This window comes from Mus musculus, chromosome 2 (genome assembly GCF_000001635.26).
Source record: "Mus musculus strain C57BL/6J chromosome 2, GRCm38.p6 C57BL/6J".
Lineage (NCBI taxonomy): Eukaryota > Metazoa > Chordata > Mammalia > Rodentia > Muridae > Mus > Mus musculus.
This window is the reverse complement of record NC_000068.7, coordinates 58,457,801-58,472,499: the sequence shown is the minus strand read 5'-3', so window position 1 is coordinate 58,472,499 and position 14,699 is coordinate 58,457,801. Positions and strand designations below refer to the sequence as shown.

At 42.9% G+C, this 14,699-nt stretch overlaps 1 protein-coding gene across 6 annotated transcripts in view; it reads left to right on the top strand.

Annotated features, from left to right (window-relative positions):
- Positions 1-14,699, top strand: part of Acvr1 (activin A receptor, type 1) — a 120,391-nt gene that overhangs the window by 94,329 nt on the left and 11,363 nt on the right. For all 6 annotated transcript variants that reach the window (NM_001110205.1, NM_007394.3, NM_001110204.1 and 3 more), the window contains 3 exons: positions 3,840-3,986; positions 9,344-9,619; positions 13,418-13,615. In NM_001110205.1, the coding sequence (NP_001103675.1) occupies positions 3,840-3,986; positions 9,344-9,619; positions 13,418-13,615 (621 nt within the window). The remainder of the gene's footprint in view (positions 1-3,839; positions 3,987-9,343; positions 9,620-13,417; positions 13,616-14,699) is intronic.

The window sequence follows — 14,699 nt, the reverse complement described above, 5'->3', positions numbered from 1 at the left end:
CAGGTAGCATGACGGGTTTTGTCAGCTTCTCATTGAGATGGTGTGTAGGAATGCCTTGTATTGTCTCACCCCTTCTGGTGAGCAGGCTTTTTGGGTGGCTATAGCAGCTCCTGCCTTCTGACAGTCTGTTTGGCGGACGCTGTCGCAGGCTATTTGATCACATTGTGAATCAGAAAAACCCTGTGGTGGTGTGGCTCAGCCCTAGCACACACCTTTAATCCAAAGAGCTTTCTTCGAATGGAATTATAAAGTCAGCCACAGGTCAAGAGGCAGGGCAAGCAACCAGTTGACAGGGAGTGAACATAGGAAAACCCAGGAAAGAGAAAGGCGGGTCTTTGAGTTGAGGGGTATCTAACTATATCATGGAGGAGAAAGAGCCTTTTTTCATCTGGGACATGGTGAACTAGGAAGGTCAGCCGGGTGCTTTCTCTGCCTTTCGGAGCTAGCAGGCTTTCACCACAGCATCTGGCTTTGGAGTCTTCATTCGGGATACCAAATGTTTGGGATTTTGTTTTAAAAACAACAGGAAGCAGCTGACCATTATGAACTGGTCCCTGCGCTTTCTGCCATATGAAGGAGGAACAGTGTCAAATCTAGTAGTAAGATCTGCAGTGGGCAGCACGGCTTGCCTGTGACACACAGGGGCCAGCAAAGGAGCTGTGGTACCTTTTCCCCAGGTCTGCACCTACTGTTCCTATTTCCCATTCTCTGCAGCTCCACCACAACTGACTAAGACTAGAAAGAGATGGAGAAACAAAACAAACAAAACAACAACAACAAAACAGAGGCACTCAGCACCCACAACCAGAATGGTTGTCTTGACGTCTAACTGGCATCCTGTTTGTGTATGAACAAGGATACCTGGGTAGTGATGGCAGGCAGCAGAGGGGCCATGCACCTGCTGCTCCTGTCTTCTTGCCCCAACAACCCATCACTCACAGATAGTCCCACATACCTCAGAGACTGGCTCCAGAGTCTTGCTCCTCTGAACTGTCTACAGTGTCGCACTCGATAGATGCTCTTCAACATTTTTCACCACTGTAAATTTAACTATTGCATTTTGGGGGTTGACATTAGAGCCTGGTGGGTGGAGAGCCTGTTCAGAAGTTTTTTGTTTTTGTGTCCAAGGTGTAGCTTGGCGGGAAAAGATGGATAGATGATCACTTTAGTTCAAGAACGTGGGGATCTGACCATGTCAACCCTTCCAGCCCTATGCATCCTCTTTGTGGGACTTTCTGGCCAGGGACTTTTGGGGAACTGTACCACTCTTTTAGTGGCTTTGACATAAGATTACATTAGCAAAAAGCATTTGACAGCCATTAAAATAGATTTCTGTTCTGATTTAATCCACCTACCATGTCGTATATTTTCTTTTCTTAACTTAAAAAAAAAAAAAAGATTTACAACAACAAACAACTTTGTATCCACAATTCTTTGGGATGTTTTTCTTGCCTTCTCAGTGAAACAGTGACTCCCCAGAGAAAATCAAAAAGTTGCAAGATGGAACAAAGGCAGGAAAAGCTTAGCATTTATTTCCTGCTTTTGTAGCTTCTGGCTTGGTGGCATCTTCAGGCAGTTAGTCCTCATCTTGAACAGAAAGGTTGAGCCACTCCTACGACTTGATTAAAATGACTTGTAAACCAAGTAGACTTTGTGTGATTATTGACAGTAGCTCACAAGGAACTCTGGCCTCTCTTAGCATCCCTTTATATTAGTCATTGCTATTGGATAGGGTTATCAGTTCTTGTCATGGAAGCTCAGTTTGCTGGATATCCGTGCTGCCACCTCTGGAGCTGGATGGTACCCAGTGCCTCACACCTGTGAGGCAGGCACTCTATCGACAAGTCGCATCCCCTGCCCTTGGAGCTTTTGTGACAGTTTCAGGTATGTCACTCTGGCACACCTGCTTTCTTTCTCTGTGTAGGGTCTTATTGGCTTAGTTTTCCAGCAGAAGATTGTACTTGTGTGCAGGCAGGTGGCACCACAGCTGCCTATTACAGCCCCGTGATGGTGCAGTCACCACATGCCTGGGCAGAAAGCCTCATTGCACTGTAGTTTCGGTTCCCGCTGCACGCCTGTCATCCAAGCCGACTACACCTCATGTTGACCCCCACTGGTTTTGAGATAATGACATCCTCTTCCCTATCTCTTTGATCATCTCTACCTATAATTAAAGAGATGACTGGAAGGGGGACATGCCCTTGATAAGCATGTGGCTACTACATAGAGGTGGGGGGAGGGGCATGAATCAGACAGGTCAGATCCCAGCTGAAGTTACCCTATTTTGTAAACTATGCTCTTCAAGTTACTAAAATGAAATCCTGAATTATATTAAGTGTATAGGGGTTTTGCCTGCATGTATGTCTGGGTATCCCAAGTATGCCTCGTGTTTGAGGAGGTAAGAAGAGGGCATTGCATTCCCTGGTACTGATGTAATAATAGAAGGGTGTGTGCTGCGTGGGTTCTTGGAATCAAATCTGGGTCGTCCGGAAGAGCCTCCAAGACTCTTAACCCCTGAGCCATTTCTTCAGCCCTCGGGTGACTTAAGAAATGTTTTATCTACCAGTTTTGTGTGTGTATGTTTATGGCGCACATATGTGACTGTGCTTTGTGGAGTCAGTTCTCTATTTTCACTTTTATATAGATTCTAGAGTCCGAACCCAGGATCACACTTGGCAAGCTCATTTGCTTGCTGGTACTGTCTTTCTAACTGCCAAAGGCTCTTTATTTTAGTGTAGTCTGAGTGTGACATCACTGGGGCACATCTAAACCAACACCCTGACCAGTGTCAGAAGTTAGAGCTCTTCTGGAATTATGTCTATGACTTTGAAACTCTGCTTTTGAAATATATCTTTCTCCAAGAAACCCCTTGGAGGTGGTGGTTCACAACCTTCTACCAGCACTGGGGACTGTCATTAATCTCCAGGATGTCAAACTGCCCCTCTGTGGGGCAAGAGGAGCTTAAATATATTCAGGCATTTGGGCTGAGAAATGCTTCTCAGGGTCCAGTGGAAAGGGGGGGAACCAGAGAAACCATCTAGTTATTTAGATATATACCCCTACCCCTTGGGCTTTTGATGCTACATTGAAATTTAGTGATCAGTAGTATGTGCTAAATTGTACTACCTTTCATGTGTTTTGAAAAACTAGATGCCAAAAGTTTCTAGCCTTTTGACATTGTGACTTTCCACTGTCATCTACAAACAGGTTGAGCTGCCTGCATAGTTAGTCTGGGGCACAAGTCAGACACCCTCAGGAAAGCAACTTAAATATAAATGTGAAGTTAGTTATCAGGTACTGTACTGACTGGAAGGCAGATTCCTGCCATGATTCAACTGGTAGGGAAAGATAGGTTTTACCTTATTTTTGTACATCTTTATAGGTGAAGTATTTGCAGTTCTAGACTGAGTTTGTCTAGCAAATAATGAAGAGTTTGGGGCATCAGGCTTTGTTTACTACTAGGAGTTTCTTGGTCAGGCTGTGTGTCCTGTCTTTACCCTTCTATACAACAAAGAATAAATTCAGTGTCACACAAAGAAACACAGAACCAATGCAAAGTTATTGGCATGGCAGTTTCTTTTCAAAAAGGATCTACCAGAACCCAAATCCAGCTAGTGAACTCATGTGCCAAATGGCCTCCATATTTTATTTTTGATACAGGTGGTGACTTTGTTCTATGCCATGGGTGGGAGCTTGGCTTCACAGTCTGACATAATTGGTTAGTCAGAAGAGAAGAGCAGGAGGTTCAAATATAAGGACACTGTCGGGTTCACTGTGTTTGAGAGGAAAAGGAAAGCCAACCCATTTCTTACATATATCATCTGTTTTGCTGTCCACAGGGAAGGGCCGGTATGGAGAAGTATGGAGGGGCAGCTGGCAAGGCGAAAATGTCGCTGTGAAGATCTTCTCCTCCCGAGACGAGAAGTCATGGTTCAGGGAGACGGAATTGTACAACACTGTGATGTTGAGGCATGAAAATATCTTAGGTGAGTACCAGGTGAGCTTTCACCAGCTGGTCTCCATAGAGATAAGGGCCGGCCCTTTCTCTCTCCCATTTGCCAAATCTGAGGTGTGTGGAGTCTCTTCTGGAAAACAACATAGTAACCCTCAGCATGTATAGACTACTTAATTTTTTGACAGGTATTTTTGTTTGTTTGTTTAAATCTGCACATAGGTTATGAATTGCCTGCATATGAAAAGGAAATCCACAGCAGGACCTTTCTCCTCCTGTATCTGTGGATGTATTGAAGCAAAGCCCTGCTCTGCTCCGTTGTTCACTTCAAGGCTCCTTGGGTGGTTCTGCTTGCCCCACCCTTCCTGAATATTTATTACTGGAATCAAACTAAGAAAGGTCTTTGGATTCTTTCCTAGAGATTCACAGCTCCCAGGGACGCGTAATTAGATGCACATTTCCTCAAACTAGGCATCATTTTTAAAGACCAGATTTACAGAGGGATTCAGCATACATTTTAATTTGAAAGCTCCTCGCCTTACTTCTGGGACTCACAAAGTATAGATGAATTTTCATCATCTTATCACTAAAGCTTAGCAATGCTTAAGAAATATTCGAGGTGCCTACTACAATCCTGCTATGGCAATGAGAGGGTTTCCATAGTTTCAAAAGGCTTTGAGTGTATTTCCATTGATACACACATATGGTGACAGCTGCCTAGGGTAGATCTTGAGAAGTAGAAATGAAATCCATGTAGAATTTCACTGTACACCATAGTGTTGGCCACTGTGTGGCTATTGGATTATGTCTGGGCATGGGACAATTCACTTCTATCCCGGTCTATCACTTTAGCATTTAAATGTGACCCAAGTTGTTGGTGACAGATGATTGGATGGTTGTCCAAAGCTTTGGTTTAACAGTATGGTGGCGATGTTCACTCTCAGGTACATTTAAAAGTGATTTTGAGAGGCAGGAGAGATAGCTTAGCGGTTAAGAACACTGGCTGTGCTTGCAGAGGTCCTGAGTTCTACTCCCAGCACTTGACATGGCATTAGTTTGTAACTCTTGTTCCTGGGAATCTGATGACCTCTTCTGGCTTCTGTGGGCACTGCATCCACATGGCACACATACATAGTAAATAAATAAATAAATATGCAAATAAATAAACAAGTCAATACCGCATGCCACATACATGTAAGTAAAACACACAGACACACACACACACACACACACACACACACACACACACACACACCAAACCAATCAATCAATCAATCAATCAATCAATCAATAATACATGTCTCTGCTCCCCGATTAGCCTGCAATGTTGGTGACTTCTCGGCCTGACATTCATGACTCCCTAGTTGTCGATTTCTTTTGAACTTCACTTATTAAGTGTCTCTGATTTTGGCTGCAACCAGTATTTTTCTTTTTGCGGGACTGTGACAAGCAGGTGGCTTTGATTGCTTGCATCACTCTTGATTGTTCACTATCTCCTTTCTGTTCTCTCTCTCATCTTTGCTCTATCAAAACGTCTCTGTCAGTTTCTTTGAAGAGACTCCTCTGTTTGTCTATACCCCTCATGGCCTATGCTGCCTTCGGGGGTCTGTGTGTGGTAGTTGTGATGGCAGCACCGGCATAGGACGTGCTGGATAGTTCCTGTGCCGTGAGTTCTTCTGTAAAGTCTCCATTGCAGCCTTCAAGAGGAGGTATTCTTATTTCCCCACTTTCACTAACAGAATCACCAATGAGAGGCGAAATACTAGAGCCCCAGCTCATGCTGCAAGGACTAACCCTTCACCATAGTTCCCTGCCATGCACTGCAGTCTACGGGATAGCCATATCACTTTGCACTGGAGTCATGTCTTAGATTGCAGGTAGGGTAGGAGGTGTGGACATTTATCTATAGTCAAACTTGCCACGAGCCTTCCAATCTTCCAGCTTCCTCCGGAGCAAACTGGAATTGAGCAAGAGTTGGTTATGTTAGAGCCTAGGATCTATAACAAAGGCTTATCTTTAAATAGAGTCACTAATAATGGGTAGATGCACATACTCCTAAGAGGCATGTGAAGTCTTGAAGCCGTTTGAAGGAAGAGCCTTCTGCACCTGACGATCAAAGTTACATCTTTCTGAGCACTCACTGCCTTATCATGTTAACCCTGGAGGCTGACTAGCATGGAGATCTACTCCCAGGTCTTTTATTGCACTCCTTTAAAAAGATTTATGATATCATCTTATGCATTGTTTTTGAGACAGGGCCTACTGTATCTCAAGCTAGCCTCAAATTCACTAGCTAAGGAGGAGCTTGAATTTCTGATCCCCCTGCTTTACCTCTCAAGTGCAGGAAGTACCTCCGTGCCTGGTTTATGTGGAGCTGAGATTAAACCCAGGATTTGTTGTGTGCAAGGCAAGCCCTGCTCCAACTTCATCCCCAGGCCAAGTTTATGTATTTTAAGCACAAAGTTGAATAGAGTTAAATTTGGCATGGGTGCGGACTAATCGTCATCCAACCTCCATAACTGTCTTGTGCTCTTGTGTCTTACGTGATGGGCTGGGGAGATGCTCAGTGCTTGCTGTCTTTTAACTCCTGGGATCCTGTGGTAGGGGAGAACAGACTTCTACATGTTAATCTTTGACTTCCATCATGCGTCATTGGTACATGTGCACATACACACAAAATAAATACCAGTAAATGTAATAATAAATATAAATAAAATTGAAAATTGAAAGCACTACTAAGGGGCTGAGTGATGTCTCAGTAGGTAAAGTGGTTATTTTGCAGGGCTGACATTTGAATCCCCAGAACCCACATAAAGCTATGCTGTAGTGCAGGCATGCCCCTACTTGGAGACTGGAGATGGAGACAGGAGAATTGCTAGAAGCCCATAGGCCAGCTAGTTTTGTATACACAACAGTGAACAGCAAGAGAAACCATGCCTCAAACAAGGTGAAAAGCAAGGATGGACACCTGAGATTGTTCTGTGACCTGCACACATGGACCCTCTTACATGTAAGAGGCCTCACATCATGGATACACACATACATGTGCATGCATAAGCACACACACAAGAGTACTGTAGACTGTTTCATGTCACTGTTTCTTGAGATGACTAGGGAGGGGAACAAACTATCGCTGGAAATACAGAATTGCAAATGTTCTTCCTATACACCGTGTGCTCAGCACCATACACATTAAGCATTCTGAATGCACTGGCTTCCTGTCCATATCCCTTTAGGATGAATGCTGTCACTCTCATCTCATCTCATAGACTAGAAAGCAAGATGGAGATTTCTGGTGCCTTGATCTTGATCACCCAGTCCAAGGCTGGCTGAGCCACTATGTAAACAGTGGTACAGCTTTGGGTTCAACCACCTCAACGCCTCACATTCCAGCGTCTCTGCTGGTTTCTGAGGGTGTTGCCACTGAAAACTTCAGGTTTCAGATGGCTTTTTGTTCTTGAAGAGTTTGGGACAATGGCTCTGCAGAAATATTTGGTCTAACCATCCTTCCTTCTGTTGCAAATACATCCAGTGGGTACGTCTGAGGGCCCCCCCCCCCACCTCCAGGCTTTTATTAACCATGGACTGCTTAGGACTCCAGACACAAACATCCCAGTGCTCCCAGGCTGGGAAGCAAATGTACTTACCTAAATTTGAGGAGTAAACAGTTGAAAAAAAAATCCTGCTCATTTAAAAGTCCTAGTTCCTGGAATATGCGCGCACACACACACATGAGTCCTTTTTCCTGGTTTAGACCATAAATGAATGGTATGAACAACATCCTTCTTTAAGGTTTAAGGGTCTAGGAGGAAGGGAGAAAGGGAGAGTTCGGGAGGGGAGGAGGGAGGGGAAGTTCCGATTGGGATGTAAAGTAAATAAATAAATGTATTAATAAAAAATAAACAAAAGTAATTAAGAGTATGTTTAAATGTCAAATATAACATTATTCATGATGAAGGTGAAGTTCATCAGAGATTCATTTGTTTCCTCATTCATATAAAATAACAAGATCAAATAGAGTGAGACCAGAAAAAAAAAAAGATCTAAGAGTCATAGGGAAGGTGAGAGCAAAAGAGCTTGCTTATTATATATGATTATTGTTTTCTCAGGGGAAGAAATAGGTGCTGGCTACTGCACAGTTATATGTCAGCAGTGTGCTCCCTTTGGAATGGCACTCTAGTTTGGCACTTTATTTTGAGGGAAGCTAATGCAGACTGAGTCCCATTGTTTGTTTGTTTGTTTGTTTGTTTGTTTGTTTGTTTTGAGACAGGGTTTCTCTGTGTAGCCCTGGCTGTCCTGGAACTCACTTTGTAGACCAGGCTGGCCTCGAACCCAGAAATATTGCCTCTGCCTCCCAAGTGCTGGGATTAAAGGTGTGCGCCACCACGCCCGGCAAGAATCCCATTCTTAGACTGTGTACGAAAGTACCTTTATGTCTTTCCGCATCTGTTAGTGTCCCACACCTCTTCCGGACAAATTCACTTGTCACCACTGGACGCAAGCTTATTCCAATGTCTAATCTAAATTATTAAAATTCTTTATTTTAGAAAAAAACATATTGAGAGCGTACAGATGGTGCAGCAGGCACGGCAGTAACAATGTCTCCCTGCTCTGGGCCACTTGGATTCTGGGTGTTAGGCCCATGGGGCGTCTCTCATGCGCCCTCTGCAGTGCTCACTTCCTGTTGAGATTCTCCAGCTTCGGGTTGAGCTCTTCCAGCTTACAAGCACGATCCGTACAGTTCTTATTATCTGAATGATTAAGAACACCACAAATATGGATAACACAAGACTGTTTCTGTTTGCTTGTCTTGTTTGTTTTTTTAAAAACTTAATGAATCAATCATCTCATAGGTTTACCTCTGTTTTATGCTGGAATAAATATAAGCCAAGTAGACCATGGCAATTAGCCCTATTACTTAAAATCTACAGCCAGGTTAGGACTAGATGACAAGCATCTAGGTTTCAGGTCTGGTAGGGTTTTAGGGTGCGATGTGTAGTGTTTGCATAGCGAAGAGGTGGAAATTTATTTATTTATTTATTCATTCATTTATTTATTTATTTATTTATTTTGTTTTTTGAGACAGGGTTTCTCTATATAGCCCTGGCTGTCCTGGAACTCACTTTGTAGACCAGGCTGGCCTCAAACTCAGAAATCCACCTGCCTCTGCCTCGAAAGAGTATAAATGCCGCTTACAGTGGAAACTGGAGGGTCATGTGCTGTTCGTTGGCCCTGCACCTTTCAGGAGTCTACACTGTCGCTGTTCTTTGTTGCCTTTGTAACTGTTAAATATTTCTTGTTCTACATTAGATCTGCTCCGAGATGATTTGGAGTCCTCAGAGTTACATGGCGGAGTTGTCACTGAAAAATTCTGTCCTCCTCCCTCTCCAGGTTTCATCGCTTCAGACATGACCTCCAGACACTCCAGTACCCAGCTGTGGCTCATCACACATTACCATGAAATGGGATCGTTGTATGACTACCTTCAGCTCACTACTCTGGATACGGTTAGCTGCCTTCGGATTGTACTGTCCATAGCCAGCGGCCTTGCCCATTTGCACATAGAGATATTTGGGACCCAAGGGAAGTCCGCCATTGCCCATCGAGATCTGAAGAGCAAAAACATCCTGGTGAAGAAGAATGGACAGTGCTGCATAGCAGATTTGGGTAAACTTTAAAAAGAAAATCTTAATTATTGCACTTAGGGATGTTGTATGCCAGTGTTTAGCCAATTGCACCTATTTCTCCTAACATGTCACGCTGAAAATTTCAAACATTCAGGAAGGCCAAGTGTCATTATAATCAGCAGTTGTGTATGTACCATTTGCGTCTCCCCACTAACGTTTCGTGTGTTGGTCTACCCACCTATCAGTTCCTGTTCATCTGTGAGCATTTCAAAGCAAGTTGCAGACAAAAGAATTCTTCTCTCTGACAACCTCAACATGCAAGATAATATAGCATTAAGTAATGGGCCTTATGTGTTCATTCTTTTTCCCCCTTTCAGGTCCAATTTAAACACCATGAAACACCCAAACCTTGTATTTTCAGAGTTTTGACAAAAGCTATGAATCCCAGTCTCTGTAGACTTTAGAGTAAGCTCATTAGCTCAGGCCCTGACCCACCCTTACCAGCAACGAATACGGTTGCTTCCAGATTTCACAAACTTTTACCTGAAAGTAAGTGCAAGACTAAGTATTTCATGGAATGGTTTGTCTTAAAAATAAATTGTTCATGAAGGCATCTTTTTTCTATAGCCAAAGCAGAGTTATCAACTGGAGACAGTAGTCTGTGAGATAACTCACCCTTTTGACGAGTTGGACCCCCACCACTCTCCAAGGTTTCGGGTCTGCTGATGGAGCCTCAGTTGTTCCACACATAAGAAAATCTTCATGAATAGTAGCAATTCTGCAAAATAAAACCTACCCCAAAGCCCTAGAATTTTGGCTGCATAATTGTGCTGATAAGAACCGAATGATGTGGCTTATTCATTTTAATTGACTGGTGAGACCCCCCCCCCCCCATTGAAGGTTTAGAGAGACTTAGCTTTCATTGTATAAAGAGATTAATTTATTTTTGTTTGGTTTTTAAAGACAGAGAATTTGACATATTAGGAAGATGCATTTCCTTTGAGGCACTTTTGAATCCTTGCTTGCATGTAGAAGAATTACTTTATAGTGTTTTGCAAGGGTGAGAGCCTGCTCCCGAAGCTTTGTGAGGCTGTTTGAGTTGTGATGAAGCAAACTCATACAACCTCTGTCATGGCTCTTAGAGTCAGGGTGATCTGTGTGTGAATTCTGCCATTTACACTTCGTTTTTGCATGGGTTTTTTTTTTTTTTTTTTTTTTTTACTTATGTGTTTACCTGGTTCAAGGGCTAACATTACTTACACTCTGTCCAGCGGTCAAAAGGTCTTAGCCAAGGAGGGCTCTAGTGCTTAATGCTGTGCTCTGAACATCTACATTACTGGTGCCTTCATAATAATATAGTTACATAATAGTTACTCAGGTAAGTCAGCAACAGCCATGCCCCACCTCACAGGGTTATGATAGGATTTGGGCAGTGCTAGAACAATCTCAGATGAAAGGACTCCGGTGTGGGCTGCCGTTACCGTGCAATAGGGCAAATCTTGGCTGTGGTTTATGAGACTCAATGATGAGGGAGGGAGATGGGGGATTTTGCTGGGAAGTTCAGCAAGTTAATGATTTGGCCACATTTCTTAGCCATGAAGCCTTCCAATTAGATACGTTAGTTGCTATACAAATTGGTACTACCTACTCACTATGGGAAACTAGTAATGTTGCTTATGACACAGCCCCTTTATAGCTTAAAGTCACCTATAACTCTCCATGGTTTACCTAGAAATTCAGTATCACCCATTAGGAACAGTGTTCTGTTATCGGGGCTGCTAAAAGGACCATATCTGGTTGATCTTTCTAACATTTTGGTATAAAACATTTAAGCATATACATTTTTTATTAATTTTTTTCATTTAAAAAGAAAAATATAAAAAATTTAAAAAATAAAAATTTGCTTGCATAGAAAAGAAAACATCACATAAAAGGTTTGAAGAAATATTATAATGGCTCCTAGATTTGAAATGAGAAAAGTTTGTCATCTTGTCCTTCTGTGGTTGTGGAATTTTACTAGTTTTGGAATGTGTGAGAGACATTATAATACTTTATTACTAAATATCTCAAAACGTATCCCCCCCATATCAAAGTATATCTTTTCCAAAACCACAGTTTAATCTCATCTAAAAATCATTGAAGTCTTACAATGTAACCCAGACTAGCTTGGACCTCAGCCCTTGAGTGGTACAATACGAAAGTATGTGCTACCATAATTATCAATTATTTTTTTCTTTTGCTTTCCCAAATAATAATTCAATCAAGGTTTATAAATTGCAATTTTTCTTTATTGTAAGGGATCCTCTGTAAAACTTAGCACCTAGCATCTTAAGGTGTTTTTTTGTTTGTTTGTTTGTTTGTTTGTTTGTTTTGAAATATTGTCTCACTATTTAAGCCTAGCGGACCTGGAACTCAATGGTCTTAAAGCTTGTAGAAACTCTCCTGCCTCTGCCTTCCAAGTGCTGGGATTGCAGGTGCACATTGATAAGCTGTTGGTCAGGGCCTTAGTCATTGGAAGCCTTGGCTGTCACCAAAGCAGCTGGTTCCAGTGTGGTAGATCGCATGGTCCTTTGCAGCAAGCTTCAGTGCCCTGCATGCCTGCCTCTCCACAGGGCTCTTTACTGGCCTCTTAGCATAATGAATGAGCCAAAGAAGAAAGCAATCAGTAAACTTTCGTTCCTCCTTTTGTGCCCTCATTTTAAAGATGCACACAGTCACTCTGTCATAGTTTTAATTGACCAGCCCAAAACCGTAGACAGGTGCCATGACTGTGTCTGTTTCAGCTGCATCTTTACTGCATCCTGATGTTTGGAGTGTAGTTCTAGAGATGGCAGAGGAACATGGATACGGTTTGGAAAATGTTCATAACAGCCAAATCAGAGAAAGAGGAAACAGCCTGTCTTAGATGAAGGCAGTTGCTAAAACTCTTTGCTCAAGGTGAACGTTGGGATGTCGTGTGCTCTCTGGTCATGTGTTCAAAACTCCGGTCTGGAGAATTCATTCACTACAGATAAGCTGGAGGGATTTTCTAGGCGCCTTTGGATTGCACAGTTTGCAGGGGCACGGTCCTGTTTGGCACTTCTCATTATATTGAGTGTTACCGCAATCATTCTAAGACGGTCTATTTATGCATCAATAAATAATTCCATCCTCAAGTAAGCCATGCACAAATCTGTCTTTCCCCCCGGTGGTTAGTGGGGAAATGGCAGGTCTCTCTAATTGACTGAGGAATTCAGAAATGAGCCACGGTTTAAGTGCCTTGGAACCATTTAACCCTGACTTGGAGAGATCTGCTCTTGGAGCAGATCTCTCCAAGTCAGGGTTCAGCCCACTGCTGTCTGTTCCCATGATTCCAGGGGAAGGCCCATGGGTTCAGACAGCCTGATTGCTCTGGCTGTCCCTTTGGGGATACAGCAGAGCCTATCCTAGCTTGCCATTTTTGGGAACAGTAAATTGCTCAGGTTTTTGGGCTCACGCTCCCAAACAATTGTGCTAGGAGACAAGTGGGAGAAGTGATGGACTTTGAGAGTTCACATGTAATGTGTGTGTGCCTGTTGTTCCATGTGCTTCAAACAATGGCCTCACAAAGCCTTTATCTTGTAGAGCCTCATATATTAACTCTATAGCCTCACAATCTGCCTGAAATTAGTCCTTGTTCCTGCTCTCACTCCCAAAGTCCCAAGCAATCCTGGGGATAGTCTGGACAGTCGAGGTGTACCGTCAGTGTCGCACATACCACCAGAGGGCGCTTTGGATCGGGGCTGTTTTAAATTCCATCAACTGCCCTGTAGGAGAAAGGCAGTAATAACTAAACACCCTGTTGTCTTTTTCCCTTTAGGCCTGGCAGTCATGCATTCCCAGAGCACAAACCAGCTTGATGTGGGAAACAACCCCCGTGTGGGGACCAAGCGCTACATGGCTCCGGAAGTGCTCGATGAAACCATCCAAGTGGATTGCTTTGATTCTTATAAGAGGGTCGATATTTGGGCCTTTGGCCTTGTTCTGTGGGAAGTGGCCAGGCGAATGGTGAGCAATGGTAAGTGCCTGACGTTATTTTCATCCACGGTTTCTTAATGCTGCACGGTCAAAAGGCATGGGGGATTCTGGAAGCTGCATCGTTCCCCGAATCAAATCATACTTGCGCGACTTACAGTGGGTTAAGTGTGTAATGGCATTCTGTTCGAAATTCATGAGAGGAAATGACAACTGAAGAACTATTTTTTTCTCTCAGTTTTTGTTTGGGTTTCTTGCTCCTTATTTCTCTCCCTGTTCTAGTGTTCTTCTTGCTGGCCTTCCCTCTTTGTTCCTCCATAAGCTAGATTTAACTTAAGAGGAATCTTATGGAAGCGTCCTGCTGTTGCAGAAGAATTCTTTTTTCTTCTTACTGGATTACTGAAAGAAAGTCTGTTTACACATTTGGAAGGCATTCAGTACTTTTTGAATGGGTCAAATTTAAATTCAAGGACCATGGCTAAGTAGCTCTTATTGATCTGTTGAGTGATTTTATGAAATGGTGTTGTCTTAGCCAAAAGGAAAGCATTTGTTACCCTCCCCCTCCCTCCCTCACTATCTCCTCCCTTACTTTTTCTTTGGATGCAGGGACTCATTTCGTAGGTCACATTAGCCTGGAACTCACAGAGATCTGACTCTCCCTACCTGCAGGTACTAGGATTAAAGGCGTGGACTGTTTGTCACTTTTTTTTAACCTGGGCCACCTGAAGCTAGCTCTCTCTCATGTCTGTCCATGAGGTAGTTGAGTGGACCTCACATAATGAAGCTTTGCATTGATTTAGAGAACACTAATTCTTATTCTGTCAGCTTAGGCAGACACTAAGAACCCAGAGTGATTTCCATAGCAGAATTCCTTGAACTAACTTGATGAACTTCATATATCTAGAAAATATAGCTCTAAAACTACCCCGTGAAAAGAGAAGAAAATGATGCTTAAATTTTTGTTCATTTTTCAAGAGCCATTTTGAAAAGCCTGAGAAACCCTGGAATCCCAGATCTGAAGTCTTCTAGAAAGAAGATATGAAATCTAACATCTGTGATTGGTTTTTCCCAAGGACTGAGATTTGTAGTGTAATTATAATCTTTGTGACTAACAGGGCCAGAGATTA